Here is a 19,098-nt window from a genome sequence, read left to right as displayed (position 1 = left end):
AATCATGGTATTGAAACAGATACCTTGGAGAATAAGAGAGGGGAGGAAACAATATCAATTTTTGACTACCAAACTGAATAGGAAAGGAGTGAATTTTAGATGGCTGGTACCTGAAGGGATCCTGATCAACTGGAACTCAAGAAGATTTAGGCTTGCCTCCATACATAAAGCAAGAGAATTCCTTGAAAAACATATAACCTTCTTCGAAGAAGAAGCACAGGGGCAAGATATAAATGAAGAAGAAAGTAGAAAACAGAGGGAGAGAACACCAGAAGAGGAGAGTGAACTAAGTGAAGAAGAGAGTCGGAAAAAGGATATTGGACAATATCTGAACAAAATACAAAGAGAGAAAAGGAATACCAGGGAAACAAAACCTAAATATAAGTAAACAAGATGGAGAACGAAATTGGGATCTCCTCAGTGAACATCAATGGCCTGAATGCGCCAAGAAAAAGGAATCATGTCTTTTCAAAACTACAAAAAACTAAAACAGATATAATCAATATATAATTCAAGTAACGCACATTAAAAAGCAGCATTACAAATATCTGATTTACCCAAAGATTGGGAACCTCTACTACTCAGCTGCACAATGAAAGAAAAGAGGGGTATCTTTATATGGGAAAGAAACACTAAACTCTAAACATATCTATTCTGATGAAGAAGGGAGAATGTTAATGGTAGAAATAACAATAAACTAAAAAAAGATGTTGATGATAGCAATATATGTACCTAATAGTAAACAAGAAAAATTCTAGAAGCACGTTGTAGATTGTATTAACAAATGATTATAAGCTGAACCCAGGTGACACAATGTTAAGTAAGCATGGATGGATTTTATAAATATACATATAAATATAAATATAAATATAAATATAAATATAAATATAAATATAAATATAAATATAAATATAAATATAAATATAATAATAATAATAATAATAATAATAATAATAATAATAATAATAATAATAATAATAAAATTTTAAAGAAGAAAGTGCTCCCTCCAAACAAAAACTAATACAGCAGTCTAAGATAGAGATTCTCAAACAGTGACCATCTCAATGTGTAAATTTAATAAATGTTGGGTAGAGAAATTCCGTTTTTAAAAAACAAAAAGGAAAGTTGGAATACTGTTTCCCATTTCTTCACATGCTGAAAGTGTAAATTCTATCATGTCCAGGGCTTGAAAAATTTTAGAATGTCTCACCAGTGAGTCAAAAATTTCACCAGTCAGTATGACCAGACTATAGCCTTGCAATTTATTGGGATTGGGAATCACTGATTTATACCCTCAGACTTTGGTTGCTTTATTACATGTGTGCCTGTGAGATCATGAAGCTTGTATTTTGAATGCCTTTCTTTTGAATGTCTCCAGCAAAAATAACACCGAAAGCAAAAACGCCCGGCCTCTTAAGAAGCCACGGTTCCCTCCCACCCAGGATGTGTCCTCGTTCGGTTGAAATTACGAGCAGGGAATCTCTATATTCTCCAGCATGGGACTACTCTACATTCTCCTGCAGAGCTATATCTCTATGTACTGCTTGAACTCTCTTCTCTCGAGAAGAGGGCCATTTTCTTTTGCAATGGGAGGGGAGGACTGTAGATTTAGAGAGAGAGAGAGAGAGACAGGCAGAGGGGAAGGAGGCAGGCAGGCAGGGAACTGACTTGTCGAGCAGCATTTTTCACTTGTCACAGACGAGTGGACGAGTGCATTTTTCAAGCCCTGATTATGTCATTCTTTTGCACATTTAAACCCAGTTTTACTTTGCCATGTGCAAGGATTCAGGTTGTTGTTGCTAACATGGGCCTGGGAACTAGTTTTCTTGCTCTATGTTCACTGGGAGGATTGCATGGAAGGGTTGCATGGACTCTGTGAGCAGAATCTAGAATCCAAGCCAGTGTCATTGCCAAATCTGGGCCTATATAGTCATATTACATGGGTGAAGCTATAGAATCTATGACAATATTTGTAGCATATAATATGCAGTATTTGAATTCTGAAATTCAGGGGAAGGTGGGTGGTCAATCAGGGGTTTATTACTACATATTTAAGTGATTCAGAATAGATCTGCAATGTTTTTTGATAGTTGTCGGCTAACTAAAAATATTAATCCCCCGAGTTAGAAGCCTGAGAAAAAATACCTAAGGGACCAGATATTTTGTGCGACAACACTTTGAATTTGGTTCTGGTAGTGATAATAAATTGCAGGGATGAGCATCCGTTTAGAATTACTCCTTTTATACTGCATTCCTGCCTACATTGCTGTTTTGTTAGAACCTGAAACCTAATCTCCCCAAGGTTGTACCGAAACATAAAAGTAGATCCCACAAATCAAAAATCTGCTCGCTTCTGCAGTATGTCACAAAGATGATTGTACAAGCCTGACACAGTCAACAGTTTCCATGTTCTGGTTCTTGAAAAGTCTCGAACAACAGCAAAACCACCACCTTCGCGCGCAAGTCCTATGCTTACTATATGAGCCATGATGCTGAGTTTATGCAAAGACGGCTGTCGGTTGAACAAGACAATATCACCATCAATAAGGTGCCTCTCTACAATGTCGCCATACTTCAGTTCCTGAGCCATCTTTTCACGGTTTCCATATTTCAAAAACCTGGATGAGGGAGAGGAAAGAGAAAGAAAATCAGTAACAATAAAGCAAAAACTCGCGAGGCAACTGGGTGTTTTTCAGTTTTAACAAGGATCTTGGCCATTTGGAGCCAAAGTCACACTGAAACTGTTGGCAACTAGAGATGGGCATGAACTGACAGTTCGAAAGTTCACTGCGGTTTGTTTCCCAGCCAAACAGCTGATCCGCAGTTTGGTGCCTTGACCCCTCCAGCAGGCGCCTACTCACTGGCAGCGCCCAAGGAGGTCAGCTCTTCAGTGAGGAAATGAATTGTGCCAAAACACAAAGCCAGCAGCTCATCACCAGTTTTAACAGAATGATTATCACAGATGAAAGCCTTTCTATATCATTTTGCCAGAACCTGGAAATGCTGTTTGGAAAAGCTAACACACTGGCATTACTTTGGGCTACATGCATGTAATTCACTGCCATTACCGAGGATGTATTGGCAAAAGACACTGTTATGTCACACATAACTTTGAAATCCTATTTTTTTTTTAAAAAAAATAAAGAATACAGAAGATTGTCCCAAATTCCTCACAATAACCCAAAAAATAATGTTTTGCAGTAGTGACTAAATGTCATTCATTATTATAAACTGTGCAACATGATTATTATTAGAAAAAGGAATGCAGCCATGTCATCCATGAGCAAAATCCAGAAGCGAGACTAGGTTATAACTTTATTGGACAACTAAAATATCCAAAAGGCACAAGCTTCAGAATTTTCAGGGCTTTTTATCAGGCTAGGCATTGGAGAACTCTTGGGGGCTGGGAAAGAAATTGAAAAGGTTATGGTTTTTGGTCCTTCCCCCAGATTTACAATGCCCAACTCTTAAGGACTCAAAAGCTTAACATCCCACTGAAAGTAACAACCTTATCTTTCAGGGTTATAACTTTTTAATATGTTGCTTCCATGCCCAGCAATTCAAACCATGTAAGGAAAGTTTTTAGAGTTCTTTACCTTTGCTCAAATAACAGTGAGAAACTATTTGTGCTCAACACACAGTCCTCTGCTCAATCCAGCAGCTAGAGGTGGTGTGCATGCAGAACTTTCTTTAAAAAGAAATTTGTGAAAAAAACCTTAGGTTAAGACTTGCATTTGAAAAAAAAAAACCACACCTGGAATGGGAAAACCATACTTAGCTCATGTTCAAATTGTATCTAAGCAGGCATATGCATGAACTTAGGTCATGCCTCTCCTATGTGATGACAAGAACTGGGTCTCTTAAGATAATAATGCCTAGCCATTTTTTAAATGCTCCTATTAAATGCATCAGCTTTTAAAAACAGCTTTTCCAGTCAATCAGGGGTATCTTTTAGTTATCAAAACACTTTTAATTGATTCACTTAACCCATAAAAGCTTTATGTCCTCGTAATTATGCTCATCAGCTGTCAATGTGTGTGTGCTGGAGAGGGAGAGGGAGAAAGAGAGTAGGAAAAGCCAGCATCTGGTCAAGAAGCCAACCCACGTCAGCCGCCTTCTTACGGAGGGTCCCATGCACACAGCTCCAGCAGTTGGCCCATAGCTCTACATGGCAACTGCACTAAAAGTAAACTCTGTGCCAGGAATGAAAGAAGTGGAGGTGGTGGTTTTCCACGGAGGCTCCCCATGTGCGCCAGAACTCTCACCTTTCATGTGCTTGTTCTGGCAAATATATGGAGCTTTCACAGAGGCAGCAACCTCGATCTCTTCAGACTATTGCTTTCAGGTACGGACCGGACAATAGAAGGAGCAAGGCTATTGCACTCCCTTCATAAAGTGCACTCTCCTCAAGCTTTCAGAACACTGGAATAGGGCTAAGAACGGGCAAAGCAAGATCAAGTGACACCGAAGTCAAAAGCAGCCATTTCAAATACAAGTTCAGACCTTTTCATTTGCGTGTGTCTCTGCTGAATGAAGTTGGCTCCAGGATGAACCTCTGGACCATTCCGGACCAATTTCCTCATGAAGTCTATATTAGCTTTATTGACCTGTAACAGGAACGCTCTTGTTAAAGATAAATAAATTTTTTTTTTTCAGACCTATCGTTCTTTTAGAAGGTGGGCCCAAGGATTCTGGTTAATCAAACATTAAGGAAAAAGCAAAATAGAAAAAAAAAAACAGTAAAAAAAAAAGACAAAAAATGTGGTGGAACTTCAAAGATTAACTTTTATATTTTTTTAATGTGAGCTTTCATGGACAAGTCCATTACATCAGACAGGCTAATCAAAGTTATGTTTCCTTCCTCCCTTTTGTGTATAGGAAGCAACAAATAGTAATATATTCAATGATGAAAAGTGATAAGGTTCAGAAAGTTCGATAGTTCCCTAGGACAAGAAAGAGAAACTGCAAAGCTGAAAAAGTGCCTTTGTGTTCTGCCTCCATTTGGCAGCCTTTTCCACAGATTTTCATAGCTGAGATAATCAGCCCAAGTATTTTAGGACCACAACTGTAGTCGGATTACAGGCTGGACTACCCCACCCTTGTGCACAGAATTCAAAACAGTGTCATCATGTACTTTGTAATTTTGGATAACACAGGTTGTTTCATGGCGCAGGGGTTAAACTGCAGTACTGCAACCAAAACTGCTCACGACCTGGGGTTCAATCCCAGGTAGCCGGCTCAAGGTTCACTCAGCCTCCCATTCTTCTGAGGTTGGTAAATTGAGTACCTAGCTTGCTTTGGGGGGGGGGAAGAGATGTGTATTAAATTTTAAACCACCCAGAGAGTGCTTTAAGCACCATGACGCAGTATGTAAGCAGTACATTTTGCTTTGCCTTACTGGGCACCATACAGGGAAAGGCTCTGATTGCCGTTCACTGACGGGCACTATGTGTTTACCAAGTGCAACATTCTGATTTGGTACAAGGCACTAAAGAAGAGTGATTTTTCAGAATGTTAGTATTATTTAAACCCTGAAAGTTTACTACTTGTGCTAATAACTCGATTCTCACCTTGCTAGCTCACCTCCAGGTGTTAATATGCAACAGTGATTTTCTGTTTTCAATCCCACTTGATTCTTACTTCCATTCTTATACCTGATCTCGTTCACCCCCACACTGTGTATGCGTAGGTAAACTTGTAATCCAAATATTGTACATTATGGCTGAAATCCTGTTGCTCAGCATGGTAAGTCACAACTAGAGTAGGCCCACTAAATCAATGAAATCTATGGAGGAGTTGAATCACTACATTCACACTAATTCAATGGGCCTGCTCGGGTTGTGACTTACTACGATAAGCAACAGAATTTTAGCGTCTGCGTCTGAGGAAATGGATTATAGTATGTGAAAGGTCACACTAAAATAAATGTGTTTGTCTCAGTCACAATACTTTTGCTTCTGTTTTGTTGTTCTTTGTGTGGAAGCAGACTAACCGGGCTACCTCTCTGAAAACTGCTAGAGGACGGTGTTGTAGTTTGAAAAGACTGACCTCAGGAGCTTGTTCAGTTAGTGTTGTGCAAAATATAACTATGATGAAAAAAACTGGTTTTGCTGGCACACCAAGAAGATTCTACATTGGAGGAAAATGTTTTTTAAATGTAGCTAAGTTTTCCAGTAAATTATTACCAATCCCTAAAGTTAAAGTCAGGGAGTAATTTCCTTATTGTAAAAGCAGATAAAGTATTTATTTCACTATACAACATTTCACAAGTCACTTTGAGCTGTGACATCACACATGCATGAGTGTTTAGCTGTTCAAGTCACTTCAACAGAGTAAAATATACCTGCGAAGCTACAAGAGTAAAACCATATTTTTCATTATGTTAAGAAGTGAGGCAGCAGGCAAGGGGGAGAGGACAGAGGCGTCCCAAATGTAGCAGGAGGAAAAAAGAAGGAAGCCTGAGTTTGGGATGAGAGTGACTCAAGAGAGTGGGTATTAAAAATAGGATAGTTTGTGTGTAATGGGGTTGTGCATTTGTAGGCATCATGAGAAAGTTTGTGCTGGGCAAGAAGCATGATCCTGAAAGTAAGAAATTGAAATTTCTGAGTAACGTGATTGGATATTCTGCTTTGGTAGTGCAGAACGATGCTGAAGATTCGGACCAGGTTATTGGCAAAACGTTTAGCCCCAACAGCCTGCCTTTCCATGAAAGAGAGTTTTTGTGCCTGCTACATCCGTTTGTGACACTCTCTCAAGATTCCAAATGTGTCAACCAGCTCTGAAGGTTGAAGACTCATTACGTAGATGACCTGCTCTGGATGGCACATAGGTGTTCTGAGAGATAGTGTGGCAAAGGCACTGTACCACACGGGGGGCAAAAAGGTACTTAATTCTTCCTGGTTACCTTTTCAGGAAATGTTAGTATTTTTGCAACGTGAACAGGCACAGCTACTTCATCAATTCGCAGGTTTGGGTCAGGAGAGATAACTGTTCTGCCTGAGAAGTCTACTCGTTTACCAGACAGGTTGCCTCTGAACCGACCTTTAAAAACGGGGAGGGAAAAGGCAGAGTGAGTGCAGCAGCAAAGTTAAGTCAGTCACTAAAACTTGGTTCATTTTTCAGAGGGGCGTGAGAGCAACATTCTTCTCACTATTTTTTTCTATGGCGCTATTAGTACACTTTGTACTTCACAGGATAATAAATGAGCCACACACCTGGCTGAAGAAGTTACAAACTTAACATGTCTGCCTGCATGAATATTGTGGGACACCTTCTCCAATGAAGTGTGGATTTCCTCTCTATTCCCCAATCTCTCCTCAGTTACTGAAGGACTTTTTACTCCAGTACTTTTGCCTGCTAACTGCCAATGTTTCATTTAAAGCTATGTTTAAACAAGAAATGTTAAAAGGATACAAGTTCATCATTGACGCAAAGCTCACAGTCTAGTTCTAGGGTAAATACAGCCAAGTGACAGACAGCCTTCCTGGAAACCCAAGGCAACAACTTAGAAAGACCACATGCACAGTCAGCCTAATGGCAATAGCAATAATCAAGAGTAATCAATAGCTGAAATCCATAAGTACAACTAGAGTTGGTCCACTGAACCAATGGAGCTAAGAGAGGAAATGACTCACCAAATCCGCAGTGGTTCAATGGGCATACTCTGTGACTTACTACTAGATTTCAGCCAATATGGGGTCAGATGGACTGGCTTGTCTGATTTGCAGTCCAATGCATCATCTCTTCCTCAGCTCCTCCACACAGCCTGCTGACCTGTAGACTCTAAGGGGTCAAAGAAGCCTGTCGACTCGACCCACACAGACATTTCTCTTCATAGAGAAGTTTCCCTTTGTGTGGACCTCAAACACTGCATAGCGCTTTAAAAAGTCTTCCGTGTGTCCTTGTATAAATTTCTTAACCCACTTCTGGGCAAAAAAATATATAATATAATATATAACACTTTAAGATAAAATAAAACTTTCTATTGTTCTAATAATTCAGGTATTTTATCTTCCTGACCTTTGATGTTTTTAATGTAAAAATGAACTGTGTAACAGTCAAGCTCATATTCTTTTATTTAATACAATTAAACAAATTGGTGTTGACTATTTGGAAAAAAAATTGAAAAAAATGTTATCATGCTAACAATAGCCAGAAAAAGATATTGCAGCCACATAGTAGATTATACAAAGGAAGCAATTACCTTGAGAGGTGGTGAGTGCTCCAATACTGGAAGCATTCAAGAGAAATTTAGACAACTACCTGGCAGATAACCTTTGATTTGTATTTCTACATTATAGGCCCCTTCCAACTTTATTGTTCTATTGTTCTATCCTACTATGTAGCCAAATTAAAAAATTTAAAAACACATTCCATTTAATATTTAAAATATTTAGAATGTAGCTGTTTTACCCAAAATAGCTAAAGGACAGCTATCACAAATAGTTTTTATTAAGTGAAAACTGGTCACATGCTTATCTATTTCAAATTTATCTCTACCAGTATCTATCAATATGTCTTTACTGACCAACATTGCTTGCAAGGATTAATTATAAGAACCATATTTGTATCATCAATTACTGTGGTTATAACCAGTTCGCAAAACCTCTCTATGTTGCCTATATTGCTACCTGTAGACACTTTCTTTTGGTAACTGCTGGTTCTGTTACATTGTTATCACAGCTTTAGTCTAAATAATCTTGTAACTATTTGATCTGACAATAAATGTGAAAATTTACAAAACTTGATTTGAAGCTGTTAAGGTGAAAAATTAAACAAGATTAGACAAACATCGGTTTTCCACTGCCATCTAGTAGAACAAAAGGGTGACTCCAAACAAATATATTCTTTTATTTTTGCTTCCGTCTTTTTCGAAACCAACCAAGCCCACTTTGAAAGGTTGACTAAGGCAGTTTTGTGCAAACATGATTTGCCAAGGCAAGTAGTGATGATGTTGAAACACTTACCCTGCTTTCCTTTCAGTCTTTGAACAAAGCCTCTGGTCCATTTCTTGGGTGCCATGTTGAGAGGAATACCCGACAGTTCACTATTAATATATAAAGCACACTGCAACTGCAGGAAGTCCCAATCTTCCATTATCATTTGAGTTTTTGCTCCTGATATTCTATGCTTTACACACACACACACAAACACAGAGAGAGAGAGAGAGAGAGAGAGAGAGGGAGTGAGAGAGAAGAAATGGCACAATTAATTCCAAGATATTGACATTCACATGCAAATTTTAGACATATTCTGCTTCAGCCCTTGTGATCCAAATGGAAAAGTGGTTTCATTACACAGTGCTTGACACCCTCCTCCCCTGCTCAAATCCTGGGCCACCAGTATGTTTCAATAGCTATCTTTTATAAGCAATAGCTGTGTGAGAATAGCAAAATATAGTATGGAATTGTACCATTCTATCCCTGTGAAACAGTGTTGTAAAATACCAACGACACCAATATGTGTGGGCCACAGAGTGTTGGGGCATGATCTTAGTGCATCTAAGAGAATATGTTTCACCAGTGGGAAGATCAGTTTTACCTGGTGATGTACTAAGGTTTTTTCATCTGTTGTGTATCAGGAAAGTTACTGAATTGGTTTCAAACTAAGTTAGGACTACCAAAGTTGTCTACAGTGATTTAGTCTGAACTTAATTGTTTCAATGAGATTGAAATCCAATTAATTTAATCCAGAATCAATCCATTGTCTAAAGCAAAACTGCAAGAAGGTAACTGAATGGAACAGTTTAGTTCAAGCTCCTCTTCTATTGATGATTTCAGTATCTGAAAAAAGTGATATGAAGAGCGGAAGTCAGAATCAAGGTAGCCGTTGTTTAATATCTCCTACGACTGCAAACTCATTAGAAATGAACAGGACCAGCCTGCATGTTTTTGTATGTACCGGTAGATACGGATGCCACACCTATGCTTGGCATGAGACTACAACACAATAAATGCACATAGAGGAGAACTTGAAATGTTGTCTGGCATATTCTCCATCCATAAGAGTTAATAGTTTCCCATCTGGCAGTCAGTCAAAAAGCACCAATAAGAAACAGAACATGAGCCGCCACTATTATTTATGCCTGTATGCAAAATCAAATGGCAACTCACCTTTTTGATCACATCATTGAGGAAAATGATTTCTGTTAGCTTCATTGTTAAGTCATCCTCGTTGGTGCCAGATTTTAAATCGCTCACCACAGAAGGCCGTATGCACAGTGGGGGAACCAAGAGTCGGGTCAGGATCATGTCAGAAGGTTTACCCGATTCAGGGTTCATCAAAAGCAGCGGAACATCTTCTGCTGGAATTCTCTTCAATAGATTCAGAACCACCAAGGGATTCAGGTTCTCCTGCAAAAGTCAGAAGATTTACAACCACATGGCAGCGCTACAGGGAAAAGAGTCCCATGTTCAGTTAAATTTCAATACACACTCCCATCCACAGACTCCCTGGGTAGCTTTCAAGCAACAAGAAAGAGCTATGTCACCATTTCAGGGACAAAAATGTTTACAAATAAATTGTAAACAAAACAGGAGAGCAGCCATCCAGCAAATGCTAGATGAGCATTTGCACATGAGCTGAAGTGTGTTTAAACGATTAATGTCTCCAATTCCCAAACTTCAAGTAATTCACTGCTTCAAAAGTAATTGTTTCTTTCTTGCCCCCACATTCCCAAACTAGAAATCTCAGTGAGTATCTAGACTCAGGTGCCCTGTCCAAGCACTTCAAATGATAAGGATGGAGAAGAAGCCGGCCCCTCCATTCTTTATTTCCCCATGCTGCTGGGGAAGGTCTCCAAGGGAAAGCCACTCACACCCAGCTGGCTTCCTACCGTACAGCTATGCCACTTCTCCTTTTGTTTCTTCAGGATTCCCATACCACGTCACCTCCAATTTAAGGCGGGAATTCCCAGCAGCCCTCCATTTCAACAACTGGAATTGGACTAAAACCTTGACTGTGGGGAATCCCAAGTCTTGACTGGTGGTGTGTTAATGAACGCATGTACATATGTTTGATTTCCCATAAGCAACTGTTCTCAGAGCATAGGAGAGCTCACAGAAGGCCTGAAATCCTGCAGCTTGTACACAATACTATGAAACTGCGTGCACCCAAAAATCACCAAAAGAGGCCTTTAACCACAAGCCATTTGCTGCTTGCTACTGAAGTCACTCATATGCCATGGTATTTAGCCAAAGATTGTGGTCTGAGGACCCATAAGTTTGAAAATTAGCAATCTTTTCTTGATAGAATTAAGAGATTTAAAGCAGTGGTTCTTGGCCATTTTCTTAATGGCACCTAAGTGAGACTTGGCAACATAAGGAAGCAGCTCCTTAAATGACAACCAGGATTTATAGGAATTCATCTTAGATAACAATTCCTCATGAACTGCTACTTTTCTTCTCTGTGAGAAAATAAGCACAACTGGCTTTTTGTCAACAGGCCATCATCAGTTCTGGACATACAAAAAAAAAAAACTTTTTAGGACAGAAATTATAGGTGCTCCTTGAACCCATAATTTGTAAAACCTATTCATGCCACTCTTTCAGCTTCTCAAACTATGTTCTTAAAGATCACATAAAGACAGCAGTCCAAACCAAACCTTATCACTCAATACTTCAAATTAGAAATACTTTTAACCTAGGATCTTGTGCCACAATCTTTAGGTTGGAGAGGCACATGATACCTCGCTAGCCTAATAAACAAATGACTAAAACCATCCTCTTGCATAGCATAATTCAATAGTTCTATATGCAAATCATTGTTTCAATCTAAGAAAAACAACAACATGAAAGCAGCACATGATTGTGTATGTTTCTTATTCACCTGGGCTTTTCCCAGCAAGGATTCAATCTCTTTATTATGTTCTATAGCAATATCAAATGACTGTATGAAGTTAGAGACGATGGGGTCCATCTTCTTAGTGGTCTTGTATTTTTCATGGATTATTTTTAGTAAGCCACACTTCTTAACAGTGCCTACAAGAAAAATAATTTCCAAACAAATTTATATTGTGCTAAACAATAGATACTGCATAGCAAAGAGTTTTTTAAAAACATTGTAAAACCCATACAAGACAAACACCAATAAACATGTTCACTGGTGATTTAAGTATTGATGTACTCTGTTGCTTAGTACAGTGGTACCTCGACTTATGAACTTAATCCATTTTGGAACGGTGTTCGTATGTTAAAAAGTTCGTAAGTCGAAGTACCATTTTCCATTGAAATGCATGGGAATGGAATTAATCTGTTCCAGCATTTCAAAAAATTACCTTCGGAGGTCTGAAAGGGCTTTCCTCCAACACTGGAGGAAGCCTTTTGAGACCTGCCTTTTTGCCTTCGGAAGTCTCACAGGGCTTCCTCCAATGTCGAGGGGAAAGCCCTTTGAGACCTCTGAAGGTGACAAACGGCTCCGTTCACAAAAAATGGCATTGGCTTACGAACGGAGCCTCGACCCTGTTCGTAGGTCGAGGCTCCGTGTGCAAGTCAATTCCAATTTTTGCGAATGGAGCCGTTCGTAAATCGAAATGTTCATATGAAGGAACATTCGTAAGTCGAAGATTGACTGTATTCTGTAAGTATTTTGCATTCCGTTGCTAAGCAAATAAATTTCAAATTTTTTGCTATATATAACATCGTTGTAAAGCGGATTCATCGTAATGTGGGGCAATCATAAAGCGAGGCACCACTGTACTTGAGATGGAAGTTAAGTGACAGGAAGGGTGCATCACTGTGTCCATTACTTTTACTTTGTTTGTTCGAGGGCACAGCTTCAACTTATAACTTTCTCCTTTAAACCAAAGTTTTCTTCTCTTTGAGATGAATTCTGGGTACTGTACTTTTTCTCTTTTTCCCTGACATATATTTTTAGTTGCTTTCATTTTTTAAACAATCCATTACAGTATTGTTTTTAATATGTAACATCCTCTCACCTAAAAAGTTTGTCGGGACCTAAAACTCTTTCATACAAATTAACAGAATCATTATAAATGTAAAAAGAAATGAGTCTGAATAAAGTTCAATGTATGGTGCTGCTATGAAAAAGAAATGGGAAACAAATAATCTGTTCAAAGCAGTTTATAGGCAGGAACCTCAAGGCAATAACAATACAAGTGTGAGCCTTTCCCAGACTTGCTTCAGAGAATATTATTGGATTGCACGTGGTGAAAAAGTTTGCATTTTATTTATTTTACTCATAAATGGATTGTAGTCGGCAAGATGTACAAATTTCCACTGGCTGATCTAACAGGCCCTGAGATGGCAAAACCAGAAGGGGAGCAAAGAACTGAACGGTCGTTGTCTTGAAGCGTTTGAAGCGCTATGGGGTGGTATATAAGCAGCACACTTTGCTTTTTGCTTTTACTCACCATTAAAAGCTCCACAGTGAGGACAGGTGTTCTTCTTCCTGCACTTTTCAGAGATCTTTTTTTTTAAGCCTCGTTTTTGAAGGTAGGTCAAGCCAGGTCTCTTCAGGTAATCTAAAAATTGTTTCTGCTCTTCAACTGTTAGCATAATATGGCAACAAGTCTTGCAAATCATCTTAAAGCAAAAGCAGAAAGATCTTTTCAGCTTTGCTTTTATGTCCTTACATCAAAAGACAACTCATTGCTGGAACACTGCAAGAATTTATTTTTACACACAATGCCACTCAAGATAGAAGGTCGAATGTGCTGAGTAGGGACAGGATTTTCTGGGGGAGGCAGTACACCATTCTCCATTCCAGGACTTCCACCTGACTGGCAGACACCTTTGTTGTTGTTTAGTCGTTAAGTCGTGTCCGACTCTTCGTGACCCCATGGACCAGAGCACACCAGGCCCTCCTGTCTTCCACTGCCTCCCAGAATTTGGTCAAATTCATGTTGGTAGCTTTGATGACACTGTCCAACTATCTTGTCCTCTGTCGTCCCCTTCTCCTCTTGCCTTCACACCTTACAGACACCTAAATGTGGCTTACCTGGGAGAAAGGCTTAAACTGGAAGCCTTTGGGTGCTAGCCAGGCCTACCTCTGCCTAACTTTCTGTTCAGAAAGCAAGCTCCTAGCTAGCACTGAGGCAGGAAGAGGAAGTTAGGTGGAAGTGGGCCTAGCTACACAGCAAAGCCTCTCAGTTTAGGCCTTTCTCCCAGGCGAACCACATTTAGGTGTCTACATGGTGTCTGTCTGTACAACTCCCCAAATGGGGAATTACGTGATTTGTACAAAATATACTTCCAAATATGCACAACTGTTTCGGGAAGTCTGTTCTATACAGCACCTTATTAAAATTAATTACTCAGAAATGGTAAAGACCAGAAAAACACTTCTGATCTGTTAATAGCATGAAAGTTCCAGAAAGCAGTATTTTTGCACAGAATGCTTATGTTGCTACGAGGCCCAATCCTAATGCTTCATTACTCAGAAGATTTCTCTGGGGTTGACCAGATCTATTTTCTGGTGAGCAAATGCAGGATTATGCCTTTGCTTGTTTAAGTACAACACATTAATCCTTTTAGCATCTGCGCAGGACAAGCTCAGTATTCTCTTCCAAACACCGTAGATATCAAGATAGGGAGCCAGGCTAACTTTGGGAGTTCATAGCTATGGGAAATTTGTATCAGGGTCCTATCTCGGCACATTCTTGGACATTATAACAGATGTTTTGTTCACTAAGCTGCTTCTTTAATAGAACCAATGCAGTACAGTGCATTGAACCCAACTCAATGTCTTTAATGTGTCAAAAGAAAAACAATGGCTCTAAACCAATGGTTCCCAACTTTGGATCCCCAGATATTCTTGAAGTATAATTCCCAGAAATCCTGGCCAGCACAGCTAGTGGTGAAGGCTTCTGGGAGTTTCAGTCCAAGAACATCTGGGGAACCCAAGATTGGGAACCAATCGCTAGAATGGCATAATGAGACAGTTTCTTGTTCCCCTACCCCTTGCCATTAAACACATTTTTACCTGTAAAATGCCTATCACAGCTTTGAAATATCCCACATGGAAACAAGGCAACTCTAGGTCAATGTATCCATAATGTCCCAAGCACTCTGCCAGATTTTTTCCACAGGTTTCACATGGACGATCTTTTTCACTTGTACCCTTGGTAACAGGGAAACATAAAAAAAATCACATGAACAGGAAGAAGTGAACATTTCTAGGCTCTTGTCATATGAATTAGCCATCCTATGGCTAGTACAGTATCTGTAGGACTACGGGGGGGAGGGAACAACCCTCATGCATGGGCAACATTTACCACTTTTACCACCAAGACTCCCACACAATTTACAAAAGACTGAAACCATTTAAATCAGATTGAAAACATTATAAGAAAATACATGGCTTCAGAAACTTGTGTACGGCATAGAGGATCTCATTAAAATACTAACGGTGACAGAACACAGGGTAAATTTTGAGCAAAGCATGAGCAACCAAAAACATGATAGGAAACTTACTACATAGCATGCTAGATCGCACTTCGATCAGTAAAGCCTCTAATACCAATTAGCTCAGGAGTTGGAACAAACATTTTAACAGCAAAGGCAGCAACGCTTCCAGAAACCAGCTGTCCCAATGCCAAAACAAAGCCCAGCTTTCCTTTCCAGCCCACAGTGAGGGCAGGAATCTCCTCCATAGTTGCCCTGCACTTCTGAGATATTCTACAACCCTCCTCAGAAGGCACCGCAGCTGTGAGAGAGCAAACTGCCCAGTTTTCTCTGAACTTCAAGCCAGAGAAAAAAGCCTGGGCTTTGATCTTAGTTATTATACATTTGCTCTTAACCACGTTTGCTGGACAACAAAAGAATACTAACCTGGCAGAATGCGACTCCAACCCTCTACCAATGTGATTTATTAAATACCTTCCACATACATTCTGCACCATTCAACCTTTCTTCCTAAAAAAAGAGGGATTTCTAACACACATTCCAGATGTTGTTAGGTTTTGGTCCACCACACACTCACACAAGCAATAAAATTAGCAGAAATAAGCATGAAAAGGTAAGTGGGATTCATTTTTGTAAAATATTTCAGATTTTGGTCTGAGGAACTCAAAATGTCTTTTACCAAAGGATTCAACACCCCCCCCCAAATATTCTGCCAAGACTCATTCTGCATACAGGAAACAGATGATCCAATTAGAAATAAGCACATTAGTAACAAAACTCTGTTCCTTTTGGCATGGAGCAAGTATACCAAGTTGATTCAAGTTGGCCATTAAGCCAGTATGGCCTCCATTTATTGATATCATTAGCTCCTAGAGTTTCAGAATGAATTTTTCCTAAGCCCTGCTATCCAAGATTCATTCATACTGGAAATGCTGGGATTGAACCTTGGACCTTCTGCGTGCAAAGCAGACATTCCATTAGTACGCATGGGATCCTACCATAACTAAAGGTATAATGAACATTTGAAACAGAACTTTAGTAGCTGAACACATATCAAGTTTTGGATTTTTTTCTGGAATTTACAAAATATTTCATAATTTTTTTTCCTGAAGTGAATCCAAAACAGGGTAAGATTAAGCAGTAAAATGTCTTACCATTCGATGATCAAGAACGCCATATGGTAGAGGAGAATGATTGTTATCTTGACTGTACAGATTTTTACTAACCACCTGGATGTGAGCCTGCTGCCTCATTTCTTGAGGAGATTTCATCCCAAAACAGATGTGGCTTCTGGAATTAACACCCCCCCCAATACAATATTGTTAATGCCTTGATGACTCTTTGGAAGACTCTGCTGCTACTGCATATGGTGGCTTGTCTCTAACAGACCAAAGATGCCCAGAATCTAGCATGTAAAGTTCTTGCTATCGGTCTTAATATATAAGCCATGAACGGTCTGAAAAACCAACAGACCATCTCCTTCTCCACATCCCTGTGGAATTGCTAAGATCTGCCCACAGCTGCATCTTAAACTAACCATGAATTGATTACTTGAAACTTGCCTCATTTTTCAAAGATGAGAACTAAATGAAAAAGAGGATTTACAACACACATTTTACTTAGCACTGAATTCACCCTCAAGGATTTAGATCAACTCTGTCCCACACAACCAATGTGTATGCTTGATTTTGACATGATAGCTTGATTTTGGCCTCTTCTCCTTCTGTCAGGCCATGGGATCAGGAAAGAAGAGTACCAGAATCCAGGGCCATTCACTGAATTTGAATGATGGTACATTCAGGACAGACAACAAAATTATACTTCTTTGCACAAAATATAGCTAAACAACGGAATCCACTGGCCAAAGAAGCGGTGAGAGCTGCCAACCTGGCCAGCTTTAAGAGGTGATCGGGCCAAACACATGGAGGGATGGGGTTCTGTGCGACTTGTTGGCCAAGATGAATAAATACCCTCTCCAGTACCAGAGGCAATTATATGGCTTTCTATCAATTGCTGGGGGAAAATGGGTGGCTGCTTTTCCATGGCTCTAATATTTTGTTTTCTAAAACTCACTTAAGGGAATAAACTGGCGATAACATGAAAACAAACCCTGGAAAAGGGTGAATGAACCGTGGAGGGTTTTTTTTTTAAAAAAAATGTTTACATATTCACAATATTGATGATGCCCTCACTTTCACCTAAAAAGCTTCCGAGACAAGTGGCAGTATCTAAAACAAACGCACTGCATCACAGGACGAGTGCAAAACGAGTGACCCTGCGTCCGAAAAAGCATCCTTCGTTCTCGGGTGTCGGCACGGAAGGGGGGGGGGGCTCCCAGGCGGCTTCGCGCATCGCCTCCATCAGGTCGGGCGTCTCTGCTCCCCCTGCCCATCACTCCCGCCGCCCCCCGGTGGGCTCTCGATCGCTTCCCCTCTCCTGTCAGTCGCAGCCCAAGCCCCGCCTCCGCACCGACGCATACAGCATTCCGCGCGCACTCCCCACCGGGCTTACATCTTCTTCGCCACGTCCGTCTCGCGGAACTGCTCCTTCACCATGGCGACGGCGGCGGCAGCGGCGCTCGAAGCAGAGACGAAGAACGAAGCCAGGCAGGCGGCAGAAAAGGGCTGCCCCACGTGCCCGCCTTCGCCTTGGCCAGCGACGGACGGAGGAAAGGGGCCCCTCCTTCTCCCCGCCCCCCCCCCCAAAGCGGAGAGGAACCGGCACCGGCCAGAGATCACCCTTCTGTGACGTAAAAGCCCAAAGCACGCCAATGCTGGAGCGCCACCTATTGGGCTGGAGGTGCAACTCTGGTCATACGTAATAATAACTCATGGCAACTGTAGCAGGGTTTCCAAGGTACAGTACTGTACATACAGTATTTGAATTGTGGTGCTGGAGGAGGCTCTTGAGGGTCCCCTGGACTGCAAGGAGAACAAACCTATCCATTCTAAAGGAAATCAAGCCTGAGTGCTCGCTGAAAGGGCAGATCCTGAAGCTGAGGCTCCAATTCTTTGGGCATCTCATGAGAAGAGAAGACTCCTTGGAAAAGCCCCTGATGTTGGGGAAGTGTGGAGGCAAGAGGAGAAGGAGACGACAGAGGATGAGATGGTTGGACAGTGTCATCGAAGCAACCAACATGAATCTGACCCAACTCCGGGAGGCAGTGGAAGACAGGAGGGCCTGGCGTGCTCTGGTCCATGGGGTCATGAAGAGTTGGACACAACTAAACGACGATGTACGTATTTCAGATATTTAAGAAGTGATTTGACCAGTGCCAAGCCCTAGCCTAGTGAGTGTCCATGGCCAAATGGATATTCAAACCGTCGTCTCCTAAGCCCCAGTTTGACACTTATCTGATACATTACAGTGATTCATCTGAAAGTGGTAACTCCAGATTTACAACAAAATCCTATGCATGTGAACTCAACAGTTAGTCCTCCTACCTTCAGCAGGACTTATTCCTAAACAATGAGTAAAGGGATACTGGATTGCAGTTTTGAACATCAGGATACCTATGTGAGGTCCAACTTCTGTTCCTCCCCAACGCATGCCCAGAAAGTAACATCAACAGGAGTTTCCTACTTTTTCTAAGTCAGTTTCGCTTTCAAAGTGGGGTAATTCCTCTGAAGCCTTACACACTTTAAATCCCAACTTTATGTGCCATCAAGTTGGAACCGACTTATAGTGATCCTAAGAGGGCTTTCAAGGTAAGCCAGACATTTAAGGAGTGATTTCA

The 19,098-nt window shown here is 40.5% G+C and overlaps 1 protein-coding gene across 4 annotated transcripts in view; it reads right to left on the bottom strand.

Moving 5' to 3' along the window:
* POLR3A (RNA polymerase III subunit A) overlaps positions 1 to 18,058 on the bottom strand; it is a 61,208-nt gene extending 43,150 nt beyond the window's left edge. For all 4 annotated transcript variants that reach the window (XM_072995028.2, XM_020809459.3, XM_072995029.2 and 1 more), the window contains exons 1-10: positions 17,874 to 18,058; positions 16,517 to 16,652; positions 14,941 to 15,078; positions 13,370 to 13,541; positions 11,827 to 11,978; positions 10,113 to 10,352; positions 8,967 to 9,129; positions 6,905 to 7,041; positions 4,504 to 4,607; positions 2,477 to 2,618 (exon numbers count right to left, since the gene is read on the bottom strand). In XM_072995028.2, the coding sequence (XP_072851129.2) occupies positions 2,477 to 2,618; positions 4,504 to 4,607; positions 6,905 to 7,041; positions 8,967 to 9,129; positions 10,113 to 10,352; positions 11,827 to 11,978; positions 13,370 to 13,541; positions 14,941 to 15,078; positions 16,517 to 16,652; positions 17,874 to 17,917 (1,428 nt within the window). In that variant the 5' untranslated portion in view covers positions 17,918 to 18,058. The remainder of the gene's footprint in view (positions 1 to 2,476; positions 2,619 to 4,503; positions 4,608 to 6,904; positions 7,042 to 8,966; positions 9,130 to 10,112; positions 10,353 to 11,826; positions 11,979 to 13,369; positions 13,542 to 14,940; positions 15,079 to 16,516; positions 16,653 to 17,873) is intronic.
* Between the last annotated feature and the right edge of the window lie 1,040 nt (positions 18,059 to 19,098).

Source organism: Pogona vitticeps, chromosome 3 (assembly GCF_051106095.1).
Source record: "Pogona vitticeps strain Pit_001003342236 chromosome 3, PviZW2.1, whole genome shotgun sequence".
NCBI classification, from domain to species: Eukaryota; Metazoa; Chordata; class Lepidosauria; order Squamata; family Agamidae; genus Pogona; species Pogona vitticeps.
Note: the sequence above shows the minus strand (reverse complement) of the source record. Positions and strands in the feature narration are given on the sequence as shown.